The sequence below is a fragment of the Lethenteron reissneri genome, unplaced genomic scaffold (assembly GCF_015708825.2).
Source record: "Lethenteron reissneri isolate LAM-NWPU_2019-01 unplaced genomic scaffold, ASM1570882v1 scaffold_1335, whole genome shotgun sequence".
Taxonomy (NCBI): domain Eukaryota; kingdom Metazoa; phylum Chordata; class Hyperoartia; order Petromyzontiformes; family Petromyzontidae; genus Lethenteron; species Lethenteron reissneri.
The window spans coordinates 1-20,704 of record NW_026891042.1 but is presented as its reverse complement, the minus strand read 5'-3'; the positions used below and the strand labels follow the sequence as shown (position 1 = coordinate 20,704).

Sequence of the window (20,704 nt, the reverse complement as noted above, 5' to 3'; positions counted from 1 at the left end):
CTCCCTACGCCCAGAGGCAGATACTTCCTTGAAACACAAAAGTACCCTTTGACCTGTATCACAAGAATAACGGGTCTCACCTGAGTAATCTCTACAGGCTACTTACAAACACAAATACACACTTTGTCCCAACATCACTTATTCGATGTTTGACCCTCAGACAAAATGTTCAATGTACGCGCACAATCAGACAAGTATTCATTCTAAACTACTGACAGGCATATTGACATTGAACTACTGCAGTGAAACTTACTGCGTCGGTAAAGTCACGGAGAAAGAAATTAAATAACTACAGAACACAACGCTTCGATTGGAACACAAGCAACCATCATCAGGTGCAACAAGTGAATGAGAAAACAAACATAGTGAACTTAGAAATATAATGCAACACAACACAGAGTCAGCCAACACAACAGTCAACACCCTACCTGGTTGATTACGTTCTTCCAAAATTGAACAATTTAGTTTAGATAACATCTTATTAACAAGGAGCTATTTAAAGAATGCACCCTCCACTGAACAGTGGATGTGAAACATACAATTGCGTCATTCAAAACGAGTAGGTCATTGCATGTTGGCGTCTGGTTGAAAATGTAGCAAATTCCAAACATTACCCACAAACTACGCAGCTAAATTGACACATCAACCATCGCCCCCTACTGACAGGCTCTTGACAACACGCAGGCCGGTGCAGGGCCACCACCTTGTGCCACACAGGGGCAGCTGCTACTTGGGGTGCTCTTAGAGTGTGAGACGAGATACGATACAAAACTCAGCAAGCACCATGTAAAATAAATTATTATGAGAACATCGTGAATGCTTGGGGGCTTATTGGCTCTCTGCTGGTCAGAGATCTACCAACACACAGGTCCACAAAGACTGGCCACTCGCCCTTACCCTGCAGGTTGCACCTAGGAACTGAGTGTTCAACTTCACATTCTTGTCATTAAAGGCCTGTGACAAAGGTGCATCTATTGGAGCGGCATCGTCACTGGTTTAAACATCTACCGGGTCTCCATTTGACGTTGTATTGTCTAGGAAGTCCACCAACACCTCCACTTCCACAAACTGCTGGGAGTTGCCTCGCTCTGCCTCACAGTCAGAATTCTCTTCCTGCTTCACGTTGCCTCCATCCATGTGAAGGTCCCATTTTGGAGTTGAATCTTCATCTTCACATTTTACCTTCACTTCACTCTTCACCATCACTTCTTCACATTTCACCTCGTTACCTTTAAAAGTGTCCAGGCTGGGACTTTCGTCCGGTTCTTGTTTCACGAGGGATGGGCTCATTGCAGCACTTTGACTTTCACAAGCTGATTTCACACTCCACTCCTTGAGGATCTTCTGATGCTTGTGTGTTCTCAGGTGTGCTTGAAGATTTGGTGACTGTGCAAACGCCTTCCCGCACGGAGTGCACTTGAAGGGTTTCTCTCCCGTGTGTGTTCTCTGGTGTATTACAAGAGTAGATGAAAGTGTAAACGCCTTCCCACACACACCGCACTTAAAGGGTTTCTCTCCCGTGTGTGTTTTCTGGTGTGTTACAAGAGTAGATGACTGTGTAAACGCCTTCCCACACACACTGCACTTGAAGGGTTTCTCTCCCGTGTGTGTTCTCTGGTGTGTTACGAGATGACATAAAACAGAAAACGCCTTCCCACACAGAGTACACTTGAAGGGTTTCTCTCCCGTGTGTGTTCTCTGGTGTGTTACAAGAGTAAATGAAAGTGTAAACGCCTTCCCACACACATTGCACTTGAAAAGTTTCTCTCCCGTGTGTGTTCTCTGGTGTGTTTTAAGATTATATGACTGTGAAAATGCATTCCCACACACACTGCACTTGAAGGGTTTCTCTCCTGTGTGTGTTCTCTGGTGTATTTTAAGATCAAATGACCGTGCAAATGCCTTCCCACACACACTGCACTTGAAGGGTTTCTCTCCCGTGTGTGTTCTCTGGTGGATCTGAAGAACTGATGGCCATGCAAACGTCTTCCCACACACACTGCACTTGCAGGATTTCTTTCCCGTGTGTGTTCTCTGGTGCTGTGTCAAATTTCCAGTCCGCTCCGTGTTGTATCCACGCTGGTCGCATTGTTGCCTTGCCGTACCGAGCTGTGCTGAGCGCCTTTGCTCCATCAGACCAAGCAACAGCTGCAGACAGAAAAAATGTATATCCACACCATCTACATGTCAGTATCAAGACACAGAGGAAATGAAAAACACAGTCACACGTGACTTACACGTCTATACTTATTCATATATCCATGATGCAGTGAAAAAGTTTCCCCAAATTCATCACACGGGCTGTTATGGCACACAATGAGAGGGTGAATGGTCACAAATATGCCTGGAAGCCCTCGTATCTTCAAAATGAATGTGAACCCAAAACTCCGAGCACACAATTTCGGCTGTCTGGCTACAAAAGAAATATTTATAAGAGCTAAATTCGGCTGACATAGCAAAGGGTGTTGAAAACAATCCTATTTGTGTTATGCAGAAATGCGTAAATTAATACTGGTAGGAACCTCCTGGTTACACCAGCCCACAGGGGATTATTGTGTCCGTCGTGAAGGGAGGGGCTGGGTGGGGAGGGTGGGGAGGGGCTGGGTGGGGCTGGGTGGTGGGTGGGGAGGGTGGGGCTGGGTGGGGAGGGGCTGGTCACCCCGTGGTGCCCTTATAAAACTCAACGTTTCACCTACTCACGCCGGCTTGTGCCCGCACTCACAGTCGGGCATATTTGCGGAATACACCACGCCGCCGTTGACCCTGCAGGCCATTGAGCGAGCAACCCGACGTTCCTAGCAGCTCCCTCCGCAGCAGCAGGAATGTTGTTCAGTGGCAACTTAGCGGTGTGAAGCCAGGCTCAAATGTCCTTGAATGATGGGATGAACAGATCTGACGTCAGCTGCTGCACGTGTGTGTGCTGTGCTAACTTCCTGCTTCCACTCTTATAAAGAGTTCCAGAGGAAAACTAAAATAAACTATTGTTTTGATACAACCTCCGTGTTCAACAGAGTTAATATACTTTACACTGTCACACACTGCCCGGTTTCTCCCTCCACATTCAGCGTCTTTGACAGACAGACATTGACACACGTAGTCTTGGTTCGTTCGGTAAAGTCACGTAGATGGGAAATAAAAATAACAGATCATGAAATTAAATTAAATAATGACCACTTGTGTGGCGATCGAAACGTCGTGGGTTTATTCTTTATTTGCAATTTTTTAATTTTATTTAACATTATTATCTGTTATTTTTTTTAATCTCCGTGACTTCACCGAAAGAACCAAGAATATGAATTGCTGCAGTTACTAAAGTTTTAAGTCAAAACCCCAACCCACCTTGTGTCGTGGGCAGGTGGCTTCTGTAAACAAGAGCGTTATAGCAGCTCAGGCGGGCTTGGGCTGGTAAAAAAACGAAAAAAAAACTGCGTTAATATCTACAATAAACCAAAGTGACAAAGTAGCGAGCCGCGTGAAGACAAATTAAACTTAAGGGAGGGAATTAAAGCAAACGCGACCAGGCGAGGGCAGGAGGCAAGGCCCCGCGTGTCTAGGCCCCGCGTTGTAAAGTTCCAACTTGGACATCGATTCACAAGCTGCTGCTGCTCTATTGACATCCCTACGAGAGAGAGAGCGAGGCTCTAGCTTGGTAAACAACAACAACCACAACAACAACCACAACAACCACAACGATGAGAATTTCTCACCTCGGATTGCAGTTCACGCGCGGACCTCCAGCTTCCTGTTACCTCGTGACGTCACGCGGCAGCAGATGACATGACGTCACGCGGCTGCAGATGACATGACGTCACTTTCTGGGGTACAAGACTCTCCCCTCCCACAATGAGAGGCTACCCTAACTGAATAAATTAATAAATTATGTTGATGTGGCGATCATCAACATTATCAATAAACATAATTTACACCATCATATACAACAACATCAACATCATCAGCAGCATCAACAACAACAACATCAGCAGCAGCAACATCATCAGCAACATCATTAATAACATCATCTACACCATCATCAGCAACATCATCACCACCCCTAGCATCAGCAGCAACAACATCATCAGCAGCAGCATCAACAACAACATCATCAGCAACATCAACAACAACATCATCAGCATCAACAACAACAACATCAACAGCATCAACATCAACAGCATCAACATCAACAACAACATCATCAACAACAACAACAGCATCAACATCAACAACAACATCATCAGCATCAACAACAACAACAACATCAGCAACATCATCATCATCAGCAGCAAAAACAACAACATCATCAGCATCAACAACATCATCAACAACATCATCATCAGCATCGACAACAACAACATCAGCATCAACAACATCATCAACAACATCAGCAACATCAACAACAACATCAACAACAACAACATCATCAGCATCGACAACAACAACATCAGCATCAACAACATCATCAACAACATCAGCAACATCAACAACAACATCAACAACAACAACATCATCAGCATCAGCAACATCAACAACAACATCAGCAACACCGTCACCATCTAGAACAGAGGGGAGGGAAGACTGCGGCCTAGTCGGCCTCGGGCCATCCCGAGTTTTCCTAGCGGACCCGCCGCGCCCGGAGCGCCTCCCCCGGCAGGAGTCGGGATCGAATAACGGGTCCGCCGGGCGTGGTGAACACACACACACACAGTGTACACACACACACAGTGTACACACACACAGTGTACACATACAGTGTACACACACACACATTGTACACACACAGTGTACACACACACAGTGTACACACACTACACACACACAGTGTACACACACACATTGTACACACACACAGTGTACACACACACTGTACACACACACAGTGTACACACACACAGTGTACACACACACTGTACACACACACTGTACACACACACAGTGTACACACACAGTGTACACACACACACACATTGTACACACACAGTGTACACACACAGTGTACACACACAGAGTGTACACACACACACACATTGTACACACACACACACAGTGTACACACACACAGACAAACAGACACAGACACACAGACACACACAGTGTGTACACACACACAGTGTACACACAGACTCACAGTGTACACACACACAGACACACACAGAGTGTACACACACACACAGTGCACACACAGACACACATACACAGTGTACACACAGACACACAGTGTACACACAGACACACAGTGTACACACACACACAGACACACACAGTGTGTACACACAGTGTACACACACACACAGACACACAGTGTGTACACACAGACACTCCAACACACACACACAGTGTACACACAGACACACACACACACACAGACACACACAGTGTGTACACACAGACACTCCAACACACAACCGGTTAGTGCTGCTCCAGTGACAGATTGGCACGGTATGTCACGTGATAAACCTTGCGAATTGGCTGTCGGCTGATGGCCGGTTTAACGACACGCAAACATTCAAACTTAATTTGGAGTTGGAGTTTGTGTCTCTCTCTCATCATCACGGTGGCTAGGAGATGTTAACTCCCTCGCCTGGTATGCAGGAGGTCGTGGGTTTGATCCCGATACTGAAGATTCTTGCTGTATATTTGGAGTTTGTGTGTCTCTCTCATCATCATCACGGTGGCTAGATGTTAACTACCTCGCCTGGTATGCAGGAGGTCGTGGGTTTGATCCCGATACTGAAGATTCTTGCTGTATATTTGGAGTTTGTGTGTCTCTCTCATCATCATCACGGTGGCTAGGAGATGTTAACTACCTCGCCTGGTATGCAGGAGGTCGTGGGTTCGATCCCGGCCCTGGCGACGCCTACTGTTGTATATTTGGAGTCTGCGTGTCTCTCTCTCTCTCATCATCAGTGAGTGGGTGAGTGGGTGGGAGAGTGTGTGAGCGAGTGGGTGTGTGGGTGAGTGGGTGGGTGAGTGTGTGAGGTGAGTGTGTGTGCAGGTGAGTGTGTGAGCGAGTGTGTGTGCGGGTGTGTGTGCGGGTGAGTGTGCGGGTGAGTGTGCGGGTGAGTGTGCGGGTGAGTGTGCGGGTGAGTGTGTGAGGTGAGTGTGTGAGGTGAGTGAGTGAGCGAGTGGGTGTGCGGGTGAGTGGGTGGGTGAGTGGGTGGGTGAGTGTGTGAGCGAGTGTGTGAGCGAGTGGGTGTGCGGGTGGGTGAGTGGGTGGGTGTGTGAGCGAGTGGGTGGGTGGGTGAGTGTGTGAGCGAGTGGGTGTGCGGGTGAGTGGGTGGGTGAGTGTGTGAGCGAGTGGGTGTGCGGGTGAGTGGGTGGGTGAGTGTGTGAGGTGAGTGTGTGAGCGAGTGGGTGTGCGGGTGAGTGGGTGGGTGAGTGTGTGAGCGAGTGGGTGTGCGGGTGAGTGGGTGGGTGAGTGTGTGAGCGAGTGGGTGTGCGGGTGAGTGGGTGGGTGTGTGAGCGAGTGGGTGGGTGAGTGTGTGAGGTGAGTGTGTGAGCGAGTGGGTGTGCGGGTGAGTGGGTGGGTGAGCGGGTGAGTGGGTGGGTGAGTGTGTGAGCGAGTGGGTGGGTGAGTGTGTGAGCGAGTGGGTGGGTGAGTGTGTGAGGTGAGTGTGTGAGCGACTGGGTGTGCGGGTGAGTGGGTGGGTGAGTGTGTGAGTGACTGGCTGTGTGAGGTGCGTGGATGGGTCAGTGAGTGGATGAGTGAGGAGGGGTACCAGGTCGTCTACTGGGGGTGAGGGGTCCTTATACAGGGCGGTTCAAAGGTCAAGACACAGTTTCTTGGGTTTCTATTTTATTGTGATTTTCCGAGTTTACAAAGGTAGCTCTCTCTCCATCCGTCTCTCCACTCTCTCTTCCTCTCTCCACTGCTGGGCCTGTAGGCTTGGCCCGAGCGAGTTCCCGCCTTTTCACGAGTTGATTCCGCCCCCCGCCGTGGCTTTGTCGGCACGAGGCTTCTGCGCCGGTGAGTGTCAAGGACTCCAACGGGCCCCAAGCCGCTGCCCCGTCGTCACCGCCGCCGTGGACAAAGCGCCGAGGCTCGACATCATGAGCTGCGTGGAGAGGGACCTGCTGGACCTCGTGTTGCGCACGGGCTACAACATCGTCCAGGAGAACGGACAGAGGAAGCTGGGACCGCCGCCCGACTGGCAGGGCCCCCCTCCCGCCCGCGGCTGCGAGGTGTTTCTGGCGAGGATCCCGCGCGACCTGTACGAGGACGAGCTGGTGCCCGTGCTGGAGGCGGTGGGGCGGCTGTACCAGCTGCGCCTCATGATGACGTACCACGGAGAGAACCGCGGCTACGCCTTCGCCACCTTCGCGACGCGCTCGCAAGCCGCGGACGCCGTCAGGAGACTCCACAAGTCGGAGATCCGCCCGGGGCAACGGATCGCGGTTCACGTGAGCGTCGACAATCGCCGCCTCTTCTTGGCGGGGCTGCCGAAGGTTAGGACGCGGGCCGAGGTGATGGCGGCAATGAGCGACGTCACGGAGGGCGTCGTGGACGTCCAGATGCGCTTCTGTCGCCACGACAGGAGCCACAGCCGAGGCTTCGCGTTCGTCGAATACGAGAGCCACCGCGCGGCCTGCATGGCCCGCAGGGTGCTGCTGCCGTACTCCTTCCGGCTGTGGGGCCGAGACATCCACGTGGACTGGGCCATCCCGCAGCGAGACCCGGGGGCGGCGGCTGCTGCTGCTGCTGCCGCGGCGGTGGTGGTGGTGGCAACGGAAGACGACGAGGAAGGGGGGGAGGAGGCGGTGGCAACTGAAGATGAGGAGGGGGGGGGGGAGGAGGCGGTGGAGGAGGAGGTGGAGGAGGTGGGGGAGGAGGAGGTGGGGGAGGAGGAGGCAATGGAAGACGAGGAGGAGGTGGCGGCAGTCCCAGGCCTCCCGCCGCCGGAGTGCGCCGTCTCCGACAAGGCCCCGCACAACCTGTTTGTGGGCTGGGCGGCGCACACGCTGCTCTGGCGGGCACCTCACCACCCGTGGCCCACGCCAATCGGTCTGGACGAGCTGCCGGAGACGGCCGTCTTGTCGTGGGAGACGCGTTTGCAGGCGCTGCTACGGAGCGCCGGCGTGGGCCACGCGACCTTCGAACTGCACGCTCACTCGGAGCCCGGCAGGCCCATGGGCCTCCTGTACAAGGTCTCCGTTCCCGGGATGATGCGGGAAGGCAGCGGCTTCTTCCCCGCGGTGCTGAGCTCCAGCGCGGAAGGAGCTCGCGAAGTGGCCAGCGGCCTTCTCTACGAAATCCTCGGCGACGCCAACCCCCTGAGGGTGGGCCCGGTCCCCGCCGCCACGCTGCCTCCCGGCTGCCCCGTCCGGAACCTCCCGGCGTATCCCGGCGACTTCCCCGCGCCCCGGCAGCCGGTCGCCGCGCGCCTGCCGACGAGCGGCACGCACCCGTAGTGCCGCGTGGCCGTCGCGGCGGCGTTCGTCAGGCCGCGGACGGCATCCCACCGCTCGGCGTTCGCTCTGAAGCTCACGTCCGCTCTGCCGTGTTCACCGTCAAACCGCAAGTTGCCCGCCCGCTCACTCGACGTGCTCACGTTGATCGGTTGTTGCCTCTGTGGCCGTACCCGTGAATCCCTTCCCAGGCCAGCGGGCGTGACCCCGTGACCTCGCCAGGTGTGACCCCGTGACGTCACCAGGCGTGACCCCGTGACCCCCCCAGGTGTGACCCCGTGACATCACCAGGTGTGACCCTGTGACGTCACCAGGCGTGACCCCGTGACCCCGCCAGGTGTGACCCCGTGACATCACCAGGCGTGACCCCGTGACGTCACCAGGCGTGACCCCGTGACCTCGCCAGGTGTGACCCCGTGACCTCGCCAGGCGTGACCCCGTGACGTCACCAGGTGTGACCCCGTGACGTCACCAGGTGTGACCCCGTGACCCCGCCAGGCGTGACCCTGTCATTACACTTTAATGAAAACCGACAACTGAATCCGTAAAAAAAAATGATTTCAGGTGTTTGACGCGTCAACGCCATTTCGTTTTGAAAATGTCGGGGAGAAAAAAATATTTTTTTCACATCGCATTTTGATTCATCAAATAGAAAAACCCACTAATCCACCCACCCACACACTCGCTCACCCACTCACACACCCACTAATCCACCCACCCACACACTCGCTCACCCACTCACACACCCACTAACCCACCCACCCACACACTCGCTCACCCACTCACCCACCCACACACTCGCTCACCCACCCACACACTCGCTCACCCACTCACACACCCACTCACTCGCTCACCCACTCACCCACCCACACACTCGCTCACCCACTCACCTCACACACTCACCTCACCCACTCACCTCACACACCCACTCGCTCACTCACCTGTTCACACACACACTCACCCACTCATCTGTTCACACACTCACCCACTCACGTAGCGACTTTGCTACACACGGAGATGTCCGTGCACCGCCTCGTTTGCACAGCCTCTATCCCTGTGCCACGTGTAGTTCGTGCACACACAGCTGTTAAAGAGTTTGATGTTTTATCGATTTACAATTTACGTGTGTTTTTTTCCCCGTAATGGTTTTTTGTTAATGTTTTAGCGGAAATAAAGTCCTGAAAAGTCTCTTCCTCTCTCTCTCGACTCTCTCGGCCGAGTATCTGCCACTGATGGTTGTGAGTGTCGCATGCTTGGGACCCGTCTTCCCCTCCTCTGCGGATTTAATTTGATGTGCTGATTCCGTTTAGAACAGGTCCCTGCGGGGTGGGCTGGTAGGAACGAACAAATGAATGGCTATAATAAAATGAAATGGCGGGGGTACAATACGAAGGGAGAGTTTGAGGCCTAGTTCTAGGCTTTAGGCCTAGCTGTAGGCTTTAGGCCGCTGTGAGTTAATTTGTAATTTAAATGTTTTCATTAAAAGCTATCTCAGGGAATTATAAGGGAATGTTACACTTCATCTTCTTGTTTCTTTCGGTAAAGTCACGTAGAAGGGAAGTAATAAAATAATAAAAATAAAACATAATAAAACAATTCTCACGACGTTTCGGCTACAACGCAAGCAGCCGTCTTCAGGTGAAGAATGAGACACTACCAAACTAGGAGCTTATATATAAGCTGCATTGGGGGTTGAAGAGCGCCTTAACAAAAAGAATGTGCATGTGAAGAGGGATTTAGCATATTCATGGAAAATGCGTAGGCGTTGGGCGGGGGGGTGTCAAAGTCATATTATGCCCATGCATTATGCAGGATCAGCAGCAACCAAGGGGGGTGCAGGGATTAGCAGTAACAAAGGAAAGGAATGTTAATGATATGTAGCTGCAGTTACTCAACAACCACGTAGAAAACTAAAGTATAAACTACATAAAAAACTAAAGTATAAACTGCATCGCACCATCAGTATACTTACTATAATCTATAATAAGCTGAGTTACTAACAGCAAGTAATACATTACAATTTTACCTCGTAAAAATTCTATAATATGCTTCCATCTAAACCTTATTCTCTTACATCACACGAGCATATACCGTACTATATACTGCCATAGATAAACCCAACATTAAATTATATACTGTATTGCTGTAAACCAACCTATATCTTATACATTTAATATCACACTATGTATTATTCTACACACCCTAATGTGTATCGAAATGGTTTATTACGTCCTTCCAATGATTGCTGAGCCAGAATCCATCTTCTCGGTTAAAGTTGTCTCTGTGTTTGTATATGTGGATCGCCTCATGAACGAATCTCTCATGATAGCCAGATGGCTTGCAGAGAACCTCTGTCTTGGAGAAGTCAATATCATGTGAGCCCACTGAGTTGTAACAGTGATCTGCCACGGCTGAGGTGTTAGTCCTACCGTGTTTCAGGTCAGCTTTATGTTCACGGATGCGGTCCGAGACATGTCGTTTGGTTTCCCCAATGTAACTGCTACCACAGAGGCAACTTAGTTTGTAGACGCCAGGGTACTGTATGTCTGGAACCACATCTTTTACAGACGGTACCAGATCACGGATTTTATGTACTGTGTTGAATCGGACCTGGATCTTGTGTTTAATCAGGATTTTGGAGATCTTTTTTGTGACCCCAGCAATGTAGGGTAAGGTGATGGTCTTGAAAGGCTCCTCAACAGGATCCTTCTTGATGGTTGGAGTGATGGCTTTGCGGATTGTATAGTCGGAGTAACCATTTGCCTTAAGAGCTTGGCGTACGTGTTTGAGTTCACTGGAAATGTGTTCATGGTCGGAGATGCATTGGGCTCTATGATATAGAGTCTTGATGAGGGAATTCTTCTGAGATGGATGGTGGTGGGAATCCGGTTTTAGATAAGCATCCGTGTGGGTGGCTTTCCTGTAGACAGAGTGGCTCATTGAACCATCAAGTCTCCTTTTGATTAGGACATCCAAAAAGGGTAGCTTGCCATCATTTTCGACTTCCATGGTGAATCTGATGGCTGGGTGTATGGAATTGATGTGGTCGAGAAATTGGTCTAGAGCAGGCCGGCCATGTGGCCAGATGACAAAAGTGTCGTCTACGTACCTCTTCCATAAGGTCGGGCGTAGAGTGGCAGTCTGGATGGCGTCCGTCTCAAATTTCTCCATGAAGATGTTGGCTACAACCGGAGATAGGGGGGAGCCCATTGGGGTGCCCTCAATTTGCTTGTAGAAGGTTCCATTCCAGGTGAAGTATGTATTGGTTAAGCAGTGTCTCACCAGGGGGGGTACCCCAGCATTCAGTCCTTGATGAACCAAGTCTTCAATGATTGCGATGGTGTCAGGCACAGGTACCTTGGTGAACAAGGAAACCACATCAAAACTGACAAGCAGGTCGTCTGGGGACAGGGCAATCCCCTTGATTGTCGATACCAGGTCAGTAGAGTTTAGTACTGCAGAGGTGGTTTTTCCAGTGAAAGGCCGTAGGATTTCGGACAAAAAACGAGCCAGTTTGTAAGTGGGGGAGTTGATAGTAGAGACAATGGGACGAAGAGGTGTATCTTCTTTATGTATCTTTGGCAAGCCGTACAATCTTGGTGGTCTGGCTGCAGAAGGTTTCAACGAGAACTGTTTGGTCTGATCAATTAATGCGGTTGAAGCAGAAATGATGTTGTTGGTTTTGGAGACGAGGCTGTTGGTGGGGTCTCTTTTTATTTTTGTATAGCTGCCATCGTTTAGTAGTTCTTGAATTTTGTTGTTGTATTCTATTTTGTCCATGATGACAGTGGCATTGCCTTTGTCGGCTGAGAGGATGACAATGTCATCCCTCTTTTTTAATTGAGCTAATTCAAAACGCTCCTCTTTGCTGATGTTGCTAGCTGGCATCTTAGCGTTTTTGAGGGTTACAGAGATTTCGGATCTTGCTACGTCTGCAGCGATGTGACTCAAGCCCTTGAGAGCTACATCTACTCGAGCAATTATATCATTAACTGGTATGTGTCTAGGTGTGACTGCAAAGTTTAGTCCTTTAGCTAAAACGGATTTCAAACCTTCAGAAATAGGACTGTTACTGCGATTAATTACGACTTTGTTAATATCTAGCTTTTCAATGTGTGGGTCCGGTTTCTTGTTTGAGAGGCGATTGAATTTGGAAATCAAGTTGTCCTTACATTTAGTCGACATAGCGGCAGCTGAAGAGGCAGTCATTTTTTCCACATGTTCCCAATCCGATGTGGACATTGTTACACTCAAAGATAAGTGTGATTTGTAGAGTGTCTTGTCTAACTGATCTAGTTCGGTGCGCGTAAGTCTGATTTTCTCTGAGATAAGAGCTAAGCTAGTTCTAGACAGAATTCGTTTCGCATTAGAAGAAGTTACAGCAGCAGATGTTAGTGTAAATGCGTTTGGTATTACCTTAGAGTCGCGGCATCTCTTCAGAAAGGTGAGAGACTCGATTAGCTGAGCCTTCTTATCCCGGAGCTTGTTGAAGGATCTCAAAGTTATGTGGAAACCCTCCCCGTAGAGGCGGTTAAATTTCGATTTAAAGCTTTCGTGACTGCAGGGATTCATCTTCTTGTTTCTTTCGGTAAAGTCACGTAGAAGGGAAGTAATAAAATAATAAAAATAAAACATAATAAAACAATTCTCACGACGTTTCGGCTACAACGCAAGCAGCCGTCTTCAGGTGAAGAATGAGACACTACCAAACTAGGAGCTTATATATAAGCTGCATTGGGGGTTGAAGAGCGCCTTAACAAAAAGAATGTGCATGTGAAGAGGGATTTAGCATATTCATGGAAAATGCGTAGGCATTGGGCGGGGGGGTGTCAAAGTCATATTATGCCCATGCATTATGCAGGATCAGCAGCAACCAAGGGGGGTGCAGGGATTAGCAGTAACAAAGGAAAGGAATGTTAATGATATGTAGCTGCAGTTACTCAACAACCACGTAGAAAACTAAAGTATAAACTACATAAAAAACTAAAGTATAAACTGCATCGCACCATCAGTATACTTACTATACTCTATAATAAGCTGAGTTACTAACAGCAAGTAATACATTACAATTTTACCTCGTAAAAATTCTATAATATGCTTCCATCTAAACCTTATTCTCTTACATCACACGAGCATATACCGTACTATATACTGCCATAGATAAACCCAACGTTAAATTATATACTGTATTGCTGTAAACCAACCTATATCTTATACATTTAATATCACACTATGTATTATTCTACACACCCTAATGTGTATCGAAATGGTTTATTACGTCCTTCCAATGATTGCTGAGCCAGAATCCATCTTCTCGGTTAAAGTTGTCTCTGTGTTTGTATATGTGGATCGCCTCATGAACGAATCTCTCATGATAGCCAGATGGCTTGCAGAGAACCTCTGTCTTGGAGAAGTCAATATCATGTGAGCCCACTGAGTTGTAACAGTGATCTGCCACGGCTGAGGTGTTAGTCCTACCGTGTTTCAGGTCAGCTTTATGTTCACGGATGCGGTCCGAGACATGTCGTTTGGTTTCCCCAATGTAACTGCTACCACAGAGGCAACTTAGTTTGTAGACGCCAGGGTACTGTATGTCTGGAACCACATCTTTTACAGACGGTACCAGATCACGGATTTTATGTACTGTGTTGAATCGGACCTGGATCTTGTGTTTAATCAGGATTTTGGAGATCTTTTTTGTGACCCCAGCAATGTAGGGTAAGGTGATGGTCTTGAAAGGCTCCTCAACAGGATCCTTCTTGATGGTTGGAGTGATGGCTTTGCGGATTGTATAGTCGGAGTAACCATTTGCCTTAAGAGCTTGGCGTACGTGTTTGAGTTCACTGGAAATGTGTTCATGGTCGGAGATGCATTGGGCTCTATGATATAGAGTCTTGATGAGGGAATTCTTCTGAGATGGATGGTGGTGGGAATCCGGTTTTAGATAAGCATCCGTGTGGGTGGCTTTCCTGTAGACAGAGTGGCTCATTGAACCATCAAGTCTCCTTTTGATTAGGACATCCAAAAAGGGTAGCTTGCCATCATTTTCGACTTCCATGGTGAATCTGATGGCTGGGTGTATGGAATTGATGTGGTCGAGAAATTGGTCTAGAGCAGGCCGGCCATGTGGCCAGATGACAAAAGTGTCGTCTACGTACCTCTTCCATAAGGTCGGGCGTAGAGTGGCAGTCTGGATGGCGTCCGTCTCAAATTTCTCCATGAAGATGTTGGCTACAACCGGAGATAGGGGGGAGCCCATTGGGGTGCCCTCAATTTGCTTGTAGAAGGTTCCATTCCAGGTGAAGTATGTATTGGTTAAGCAGTGTCTCACCAGGGGGGGTACCCCAGCATTCAGTCCTTGATGAACCAAGTCTTCAATGATTGCGATGGTGTCAGGCACAGGTACCTTGGTGAACAAGGAAACCACATCAAAACTGACAAGCAGGTCGTCTGGGGACAGGGCAATCCCCTTGATTGTCGATACCAGGTCAGTAGAGTTTAGTACTGCAGAGGTGGTTTTTCCAGTGAAAGGCCGTAGGATTTCGGACAAAAAACGAGCCAGTTTGTAAGTGGGGGAGTTGATAGTAGAGACAATGGGACGAAGAGGTGTATCTTCTTTATGTATCTTTGGCAAGCCGTACAATCTTGGTGGTCTGGCTGCAGAAGGTTTCAACGAGAACTGTTTGGTCTGATCAATTAATGCGGTTGAAGCAGAAATGATGTTGTTGGTTTTGGAGACGAGGCTGTTGGTGGGGTCTCTTTTTATTTTTGTATAGCTGCCATCGTTTAGTAGTTCTTGAATTTTGTTGTTGTATTCTATTTTGTCCATGATGACAGTGGCATTGCCTTTGTCGGCTGAGAGGATGACAATGTCATCCCTCTTTTTTAATTGAGCTAATTCAAAACGCTCCTCTTTGCTGATGTTGCTAGCTGGCATCTTAGCGTTTTTGAGGGTTACAGAGATTTCGGATCTTGCTACGTCTGCAGCGAATGTGACTCAAGCCCTTGGGGATTGCCCTGTCCCCAGACGACCTGCTTGTCAGTTTTGATGTGGTTTCCTTGTTCACCAAGGTACCTGTGCCTGACACCATCGCAATCATTGAAGACTTGGTTCATCAAGGACTGAATGCTGGGGTACCCCCCCTGGTGAGACACTGCTTAACCAATACATACTTCACCTGGAATGGAACCTTCTACAAGCAAATTGAGGGCACCCCAATGGGCTCCCCCCTATCTCCGGTTGTAGCCAACATCTTCATGGAGAAATTTGAGACGGACGCCATCCAGACTGCCACTCTACGCCCGACCTTATGGAAGAGGTACGTAGACGACACTTTTGTCATCTGGCCACATGGCCGGCCTGCTCTAGACCAATTTCTCGACCACATCAATTCCATACACCCAGCCATCAGATTCACCATGGAAGTCGAAAATGATGGCAAGCTACCCTTTTTGGATGTCCTAATCAAAAGGAGACTTGATGGTTCAATGAGCCACTCTGTCTACAGGAAAGCCACCCACACGGATGCTTATCTAAAACCGGATTCCCACCACCATCCATCTCAGAAGAATTCCCTCATCAAGACTCTATATCATAGAGCCCAATGCATCTCCGACCATGAACACATTTCCAGTGAACTCAAACACGTACGCCAAGCTCTTAAGGCAAATGGTTACTCCGACTATACAATCCGCAAAGCCATCACTCCAACCATCAAGAAGGATCCTGTTGAGGAGCCTTTCAAGACCATCACCTTACCCTACATTGCTGGGGTCACAAAAAAGATCTCCAAAATCCTGATTAAACACAAGATCCAGGTCCGATTCAACACAGTACATAAAATCCGTGATCTGGTACCGTCTGTAAAAGATGTGGTTCCAGACATACAGTACCCTGGCGTCTACAAACTAAGTTGCCTCTGTGGTAGCAGTTACATTGGGGAAACCAAACGACATGTCTCGGACCGCATCCGTGAACATAAAGCTGACCTGAAACACGGTAGGACTAACACCTCAGCCGTGGCAGATCACTGTTACAACTCAGTGGGCTCACATGATATTGACTTCTCCAAGACAGAGGTTCTCTGCAAGCCATCTGGCTATCATGAGAGATTCGTTCATGAGGCGATCCACATATACAAACACAGAGACAACTTTAACCGAGAAGATGGATTCTGGCTCAGCAATCATTGGAAGGACGTAATAAACCATTTCGATACACATTAGGGTGTGTAGAATAATACATAGTGTGATATTAAATGTATAAGATATAGGTTGGTTTACAGCAATACAGTATATAATTTAATGTTGGGTTTATCTATGGCAGTATATAGTACGGTATATGCTCGTGTGATGTAAGAGAATAAGGTTTAGATGGAAGCATATTATAGAATTTTTACGAGGTAAAATTGTAATGTATTACTTGCTGTTAGTAACTCAGCTTATTATAGAGTATAGTAAGTATACTGATGGTGCGATGCAGTTTATACTTTAGTTTTTTATGTAGTTTATACTTTAGTTTTCTACGTGGTTGTTGAGTAACTGCAGCTACATATCATTAACATTCCTTTCCTTTGTTACTGCTAATCCCTGCACCCCCCTTGGTTGCTGCTGATCCTGCATAATGCATGGGCATAATATGACTTTGACACCCCCCCGCCCAACGCCTACGCATTTTCCATGAATATGCTAAATCCCTCTTCACATGCACATTCTTTTTGTTAAGGCGCTCTTCAACCCCCAATGCAGCTTATATATAAGCTCCTAGTTTGGTAGTGTCTCATTCTTCACCTGAAGACGGCTGCTTGCGTTGTAGCCGAAACGTCGTGAGAATTGTTTTATTATGTTTTATTTTTATTATTTTATTACTTCCCTTCTACGTGACTTTACCGAAAGAAACAAGAAGATGAATCCCTGCAGTCACGAAAGCTTTAAATCGAAATGTTACACTTGTTTAGCCAGGAAAGCCTCACTGAGTCTAAAGGTTTTTGTAGGGTCCTGCCAAGTGTTTGCAGTAGGGGGCGATGTTGCTACACCTAATCGGACATCGGACGGACGATATAATCTATTGTAGGCTGGTTCACTTCGTTCCTACCAGTATAAAGGATTTAAATAACCTATAACTATAGGGTGACACCTGTCGGCCTGGAGTGGTGATTACGGTCATGGGTGCATTACGCAATGCCTCATTATATGGGGGGTGGGGGGGCGTATCTGGGGTGAAGATGAAGGCGGAGTCGGTCAAGAAGCTCCTCTGGGAAGCGGCTGGAGGGTTCTGGAAAGGGGGCGTGGCCAGAGGTGGCGCTTGGCGGATATGAGGGATGATGGACCGGCGGTTCGTGCCGCCGTGGGTGCTGGCTGCGTCGCTGCTCGCCGGCATCATCTCTTCGTGGCCGACCTCGTGACGGATATTCGGCAGGACGGGCAGCTGGCGTGGCGAGGCCGGAGATGGGGCTGCGTGTCAGGATCGCCAGTGTGCAGCCGCGTTACGCGAGAGAGTGTGCTCTCAATAAGTCGCCCGCTGCACATTTGTGAAAACAACAACAACAACACGACGACAACAACAACAACAACAACAAAGAGGTACCTCGCCATTCTTTTGCTGCTTCAGAGTTAACTTTTATTACCCTTTAGCTTTTTTATTCGGTAAAGTCACGTCGGCGAAACATTAAAACAAATCGAATGACGACGTTTCGGGCGCAACACAAGCGACCCTCTTAAGGTGGGGGCAACAAAAAAGGACGCAAACTCCTTAGGCCTCGCCCCGGGGCCTACTCCTTAGGCCTTGCCCCAGGGCCTACTCCTTAGGCCTCGCCCGTGGCCACGCCTGCGGCCTCAGAGAAGTACGGATGGAAGAGGGCGACAGACGCAGAGATGCGCTTGCGGGGGCTGAAGGTCAGCAGCTCCTGCGGGAGGCACGGCCGTGCGTGCGGAGGGCGCGGAGAGACACAGAGAGACACAGAGAGACACAGAGAGACACACAGAGACACAGAGACACAGAGAGACACAGAGACACAGAGAGACACAGAGAGACACAGACAGAGAGACACAGAGAGACACACAGAGACACAGAGAGACACAGAGAGACACAGACACACAGAGAGACACAGACACACAGAGAGACACAGAGAGACACAGAGAGACACAGAGAGACACACAGAGACGAGAGGCGATGCGTTATTGCCCGCTCAACGGTAATCCCCGTCGAAGCGCGACAATTGCCGTCGCGTACAATCCGCCCGCGTCTCACCAGCAGCAGCGCCATCGCCACATTCTCGTTGCCCGGCGCGACCTCCAGCCCCATCTCCGGCGTGGAGTCGACCAGGGCCCGCGGGGCAGCGTGGAGACCGTAGGAGGAGTGGCGACCACCGAGCTGAGTTTGCGCGGCAAAGTCGCCGTGCGGCAGGGAGGCTCCGAGCAGCCACTCCTCCAGGCTCGGCACGCCCAGCAGACTGGGACATGGGGGACACGGGGGGAGGGGGGGGGTAAGGGGGGGGGTAGGGGGGAGGGTAAGAGGGGGGGTAAGGGGGGGGGTAGCGGCGGAGGTGACGGTGAGAATTCGGCTGTTGACTATCAACCCACTTTCATCAATGATTGCGCAACGGAGTGGCTGTTGTGGAATTTACATCAGCAGCCAAATACTCCTGCCCCCCCCTCCTCCTTCTTCTCCTCCCCCTTCCCCCTCCCCCCCCCTCCTTCCCCCTCCTCCCTCCTCCTCCCCCTTCCCCTCCTCCTCCTCCCCCCCCTTCTTCTCCTCCCCCTTCCCCCCCCTCCTCCCCTCCCTCCTCCCCCTCCCCCTTCCCTCTCCCCCTCCCCCCACCTCCCCCCCCCTCCCCCACCCCACGTTGCTCTCCGCTAACAAATGAGATGGCGTCTATTGGCCCCCGCGCCGCTCCCCACGGCACGCTCGCCACGAGCTACTCACCCGAATATCTTCGTCAGCTGATCAACATCGGAGCCTCCGGGGAAGAGAGGCCTGCGTTGAGGGGAGACAAGGAGGTCACCTGATGCGACGTCGCTTAGAACCTTTTTGCTTCTTTCGGTAAAGTCACGTAGAAGGGAAATCATAAAATAATAAAACGCAATAAAATACAATTCTCACGACGTTTCGGCCACAACGCAAGCAGCCGTCCTCGGGTGAAGAGCAAGTCTGTCGGAAAGACGGCGTCTGAATGAGCACCACCAGGCTTGTCAGCGTATATATTTAAATATATACTTAAATACTTAAATATACGCTGCCAAGCCTGGTGGTGTTCAGAAGAACAGGTCTGTCGGAAAGACACATCATCATAATAACAACAACACCAATTCAATGGGGGAGAGGTGGCATGGTGTTCGGTCGGACCCACGGGGGCACCTATCCTGGCACGGGCGCCATGGCGACGCCACCCTGCCAGGCCTGTGGTGACATTGCGTGCGGGAGAGGTGGGTGGGTGGCTGTGTGGGTGGTTTGGTGGGTGGGTGGATTGATAGGTGGGTGGCTGTGTGGCTGGGTGGGTGGTTTTGTGGATTGGTGGGTGGGTTGATAGGTGGGTGGGTGTGTGGGTGGGTGGGTGTGTGGGTGGGTGGTGAGTGAGTGGGTGGGTGGGTGGTTTGGTGGGTGGGTTGATAGGTGGGTGGGTGTGTGGGTGGCTGGGTGGTTTGGTGGATTGGTGGGTGGGTGGGTTGATAGGTGGGTGGGTGGGTGGTTTGGTGGGTTGATAGGTGGGTGGGTGTGTGGGTTGGTGGGTGGCTGGGTGGGTGGATTGGTGGGTGGGTGGGTGTGTGGGTGGCTGGGTGTGTGGTTTGGTGGGTGGGTTGCTAGGTGGGTGGGTGGGTTGCTAGGTGGGCGGGTGGGTTGCTAGGTGGGTGGGTGGGTTGCTAGGTGGGTGGGTGGGTTGCTAGGTGGGCGGGTGGGTTGCTAGGTGGGTGGGTGGGTTGCTAGGTGGGTGGGTTGCTAGGTGGGTGGGTGGGTTGCTAGGTGGGTGGGTTGCTAGGTGGGTGGGTGGGTTGCTAGGTGGGTGGGTTGCTAGGTGGGTGGGTTGCTAGGTGTGTGGGTGTGCGGGTGGCGGTGCTCAAGGAGCACCTGCGTGTAAACATCTCAGCAAAGATGCAGCCGACGCTCCACAGGTCGGCGGCCGGGCCGCAGGTCACCCGCAGCAGCAGCTCCGGGGCGCGGTACCACGACGGGGACACCTACAGCAGCGGCACACACAAAGACAAAGATCCCCCGTGTAGCCTTCACACACCGTAGGGGCAAGTGCCCTTAGCGAGTAGCAGCGCCTATGACGGCCGGCACACGAGGGGGTGGGTGGCCAGCACCGCA

General features: G+C 50.4%; 3 protein-coding genes across 3 annotated transcripts; 1 reads left to right on the top strand and 2 right to left on the bottom strand.

The window, feature by feature from the left end:
* Positions 1 to 68: 68 nt before the first annotated feature.
* Positions 69 to 3,404, bottom strand: LOC133362025 (zinc finger protein 239-like). Its single transcript, XM_061580991.1, has 2 exons — positions 3,340 to 3,404; positions 69 to 2,148 (listed from the first exon to the last, which is right to left on the bottom strand). Exon 2 carries the CDS (start codon positions 2,131 to 2,133, stop codon positions 997 to 999), a length of 1,137 nt encoding a protein of 378 aa, XP_061436975.1. The 5' UTR covers positions 2,134 to 2,148; positions 3,340 to 3,404; the 3' UTR covers positions 69 to 996.
* Positions 3,405 to 3,972: 568 nt separating this feature from the next.
* Positions 3,973 to 8,403, top strand: LOC133362024 (probable RNA-binding protein 46). Its single transcript, XM_061580990.1, has 3 exons — positions 3,973 to 4,668; positions 6,879 to 7,712; positions 8,064 to 8,403. The coding sequence occupies exons 2-3, from the start codon at positions 7,045 to 7,047 to the stop codon at positions 8,401 to 8,403; spliced, it is 1,008 nt and encodes a 335-aa protein (XP_061436974.1). The 5' UTR covers positions 3,973 to 4,668; positions 6,879 to 7,044.
* Positions 8,404 to 18,012: 9,609 nt separating this feature from the next.
* On the bottom strand, positions 18,013 to 20,574 carry LOC133362026 (cyclin-dependent kinase 4-like; the record flags this gene model as incomplete). Its single annotated transcript, XM_061580992.1, has 4 exons — positions 18,013 to 18,305; positions 18,650 to 18,851; positions 19,325 to 19,375; positions 20,465 to 20,574. Coding segments are annotated over 4 exons (465 nt in total), but the record flags the coding sequence as incomplete, so codon positions are not given.
* Between the last annotated feature and the right edge of the window lie 130 nt (positions 20,575 to 20,704).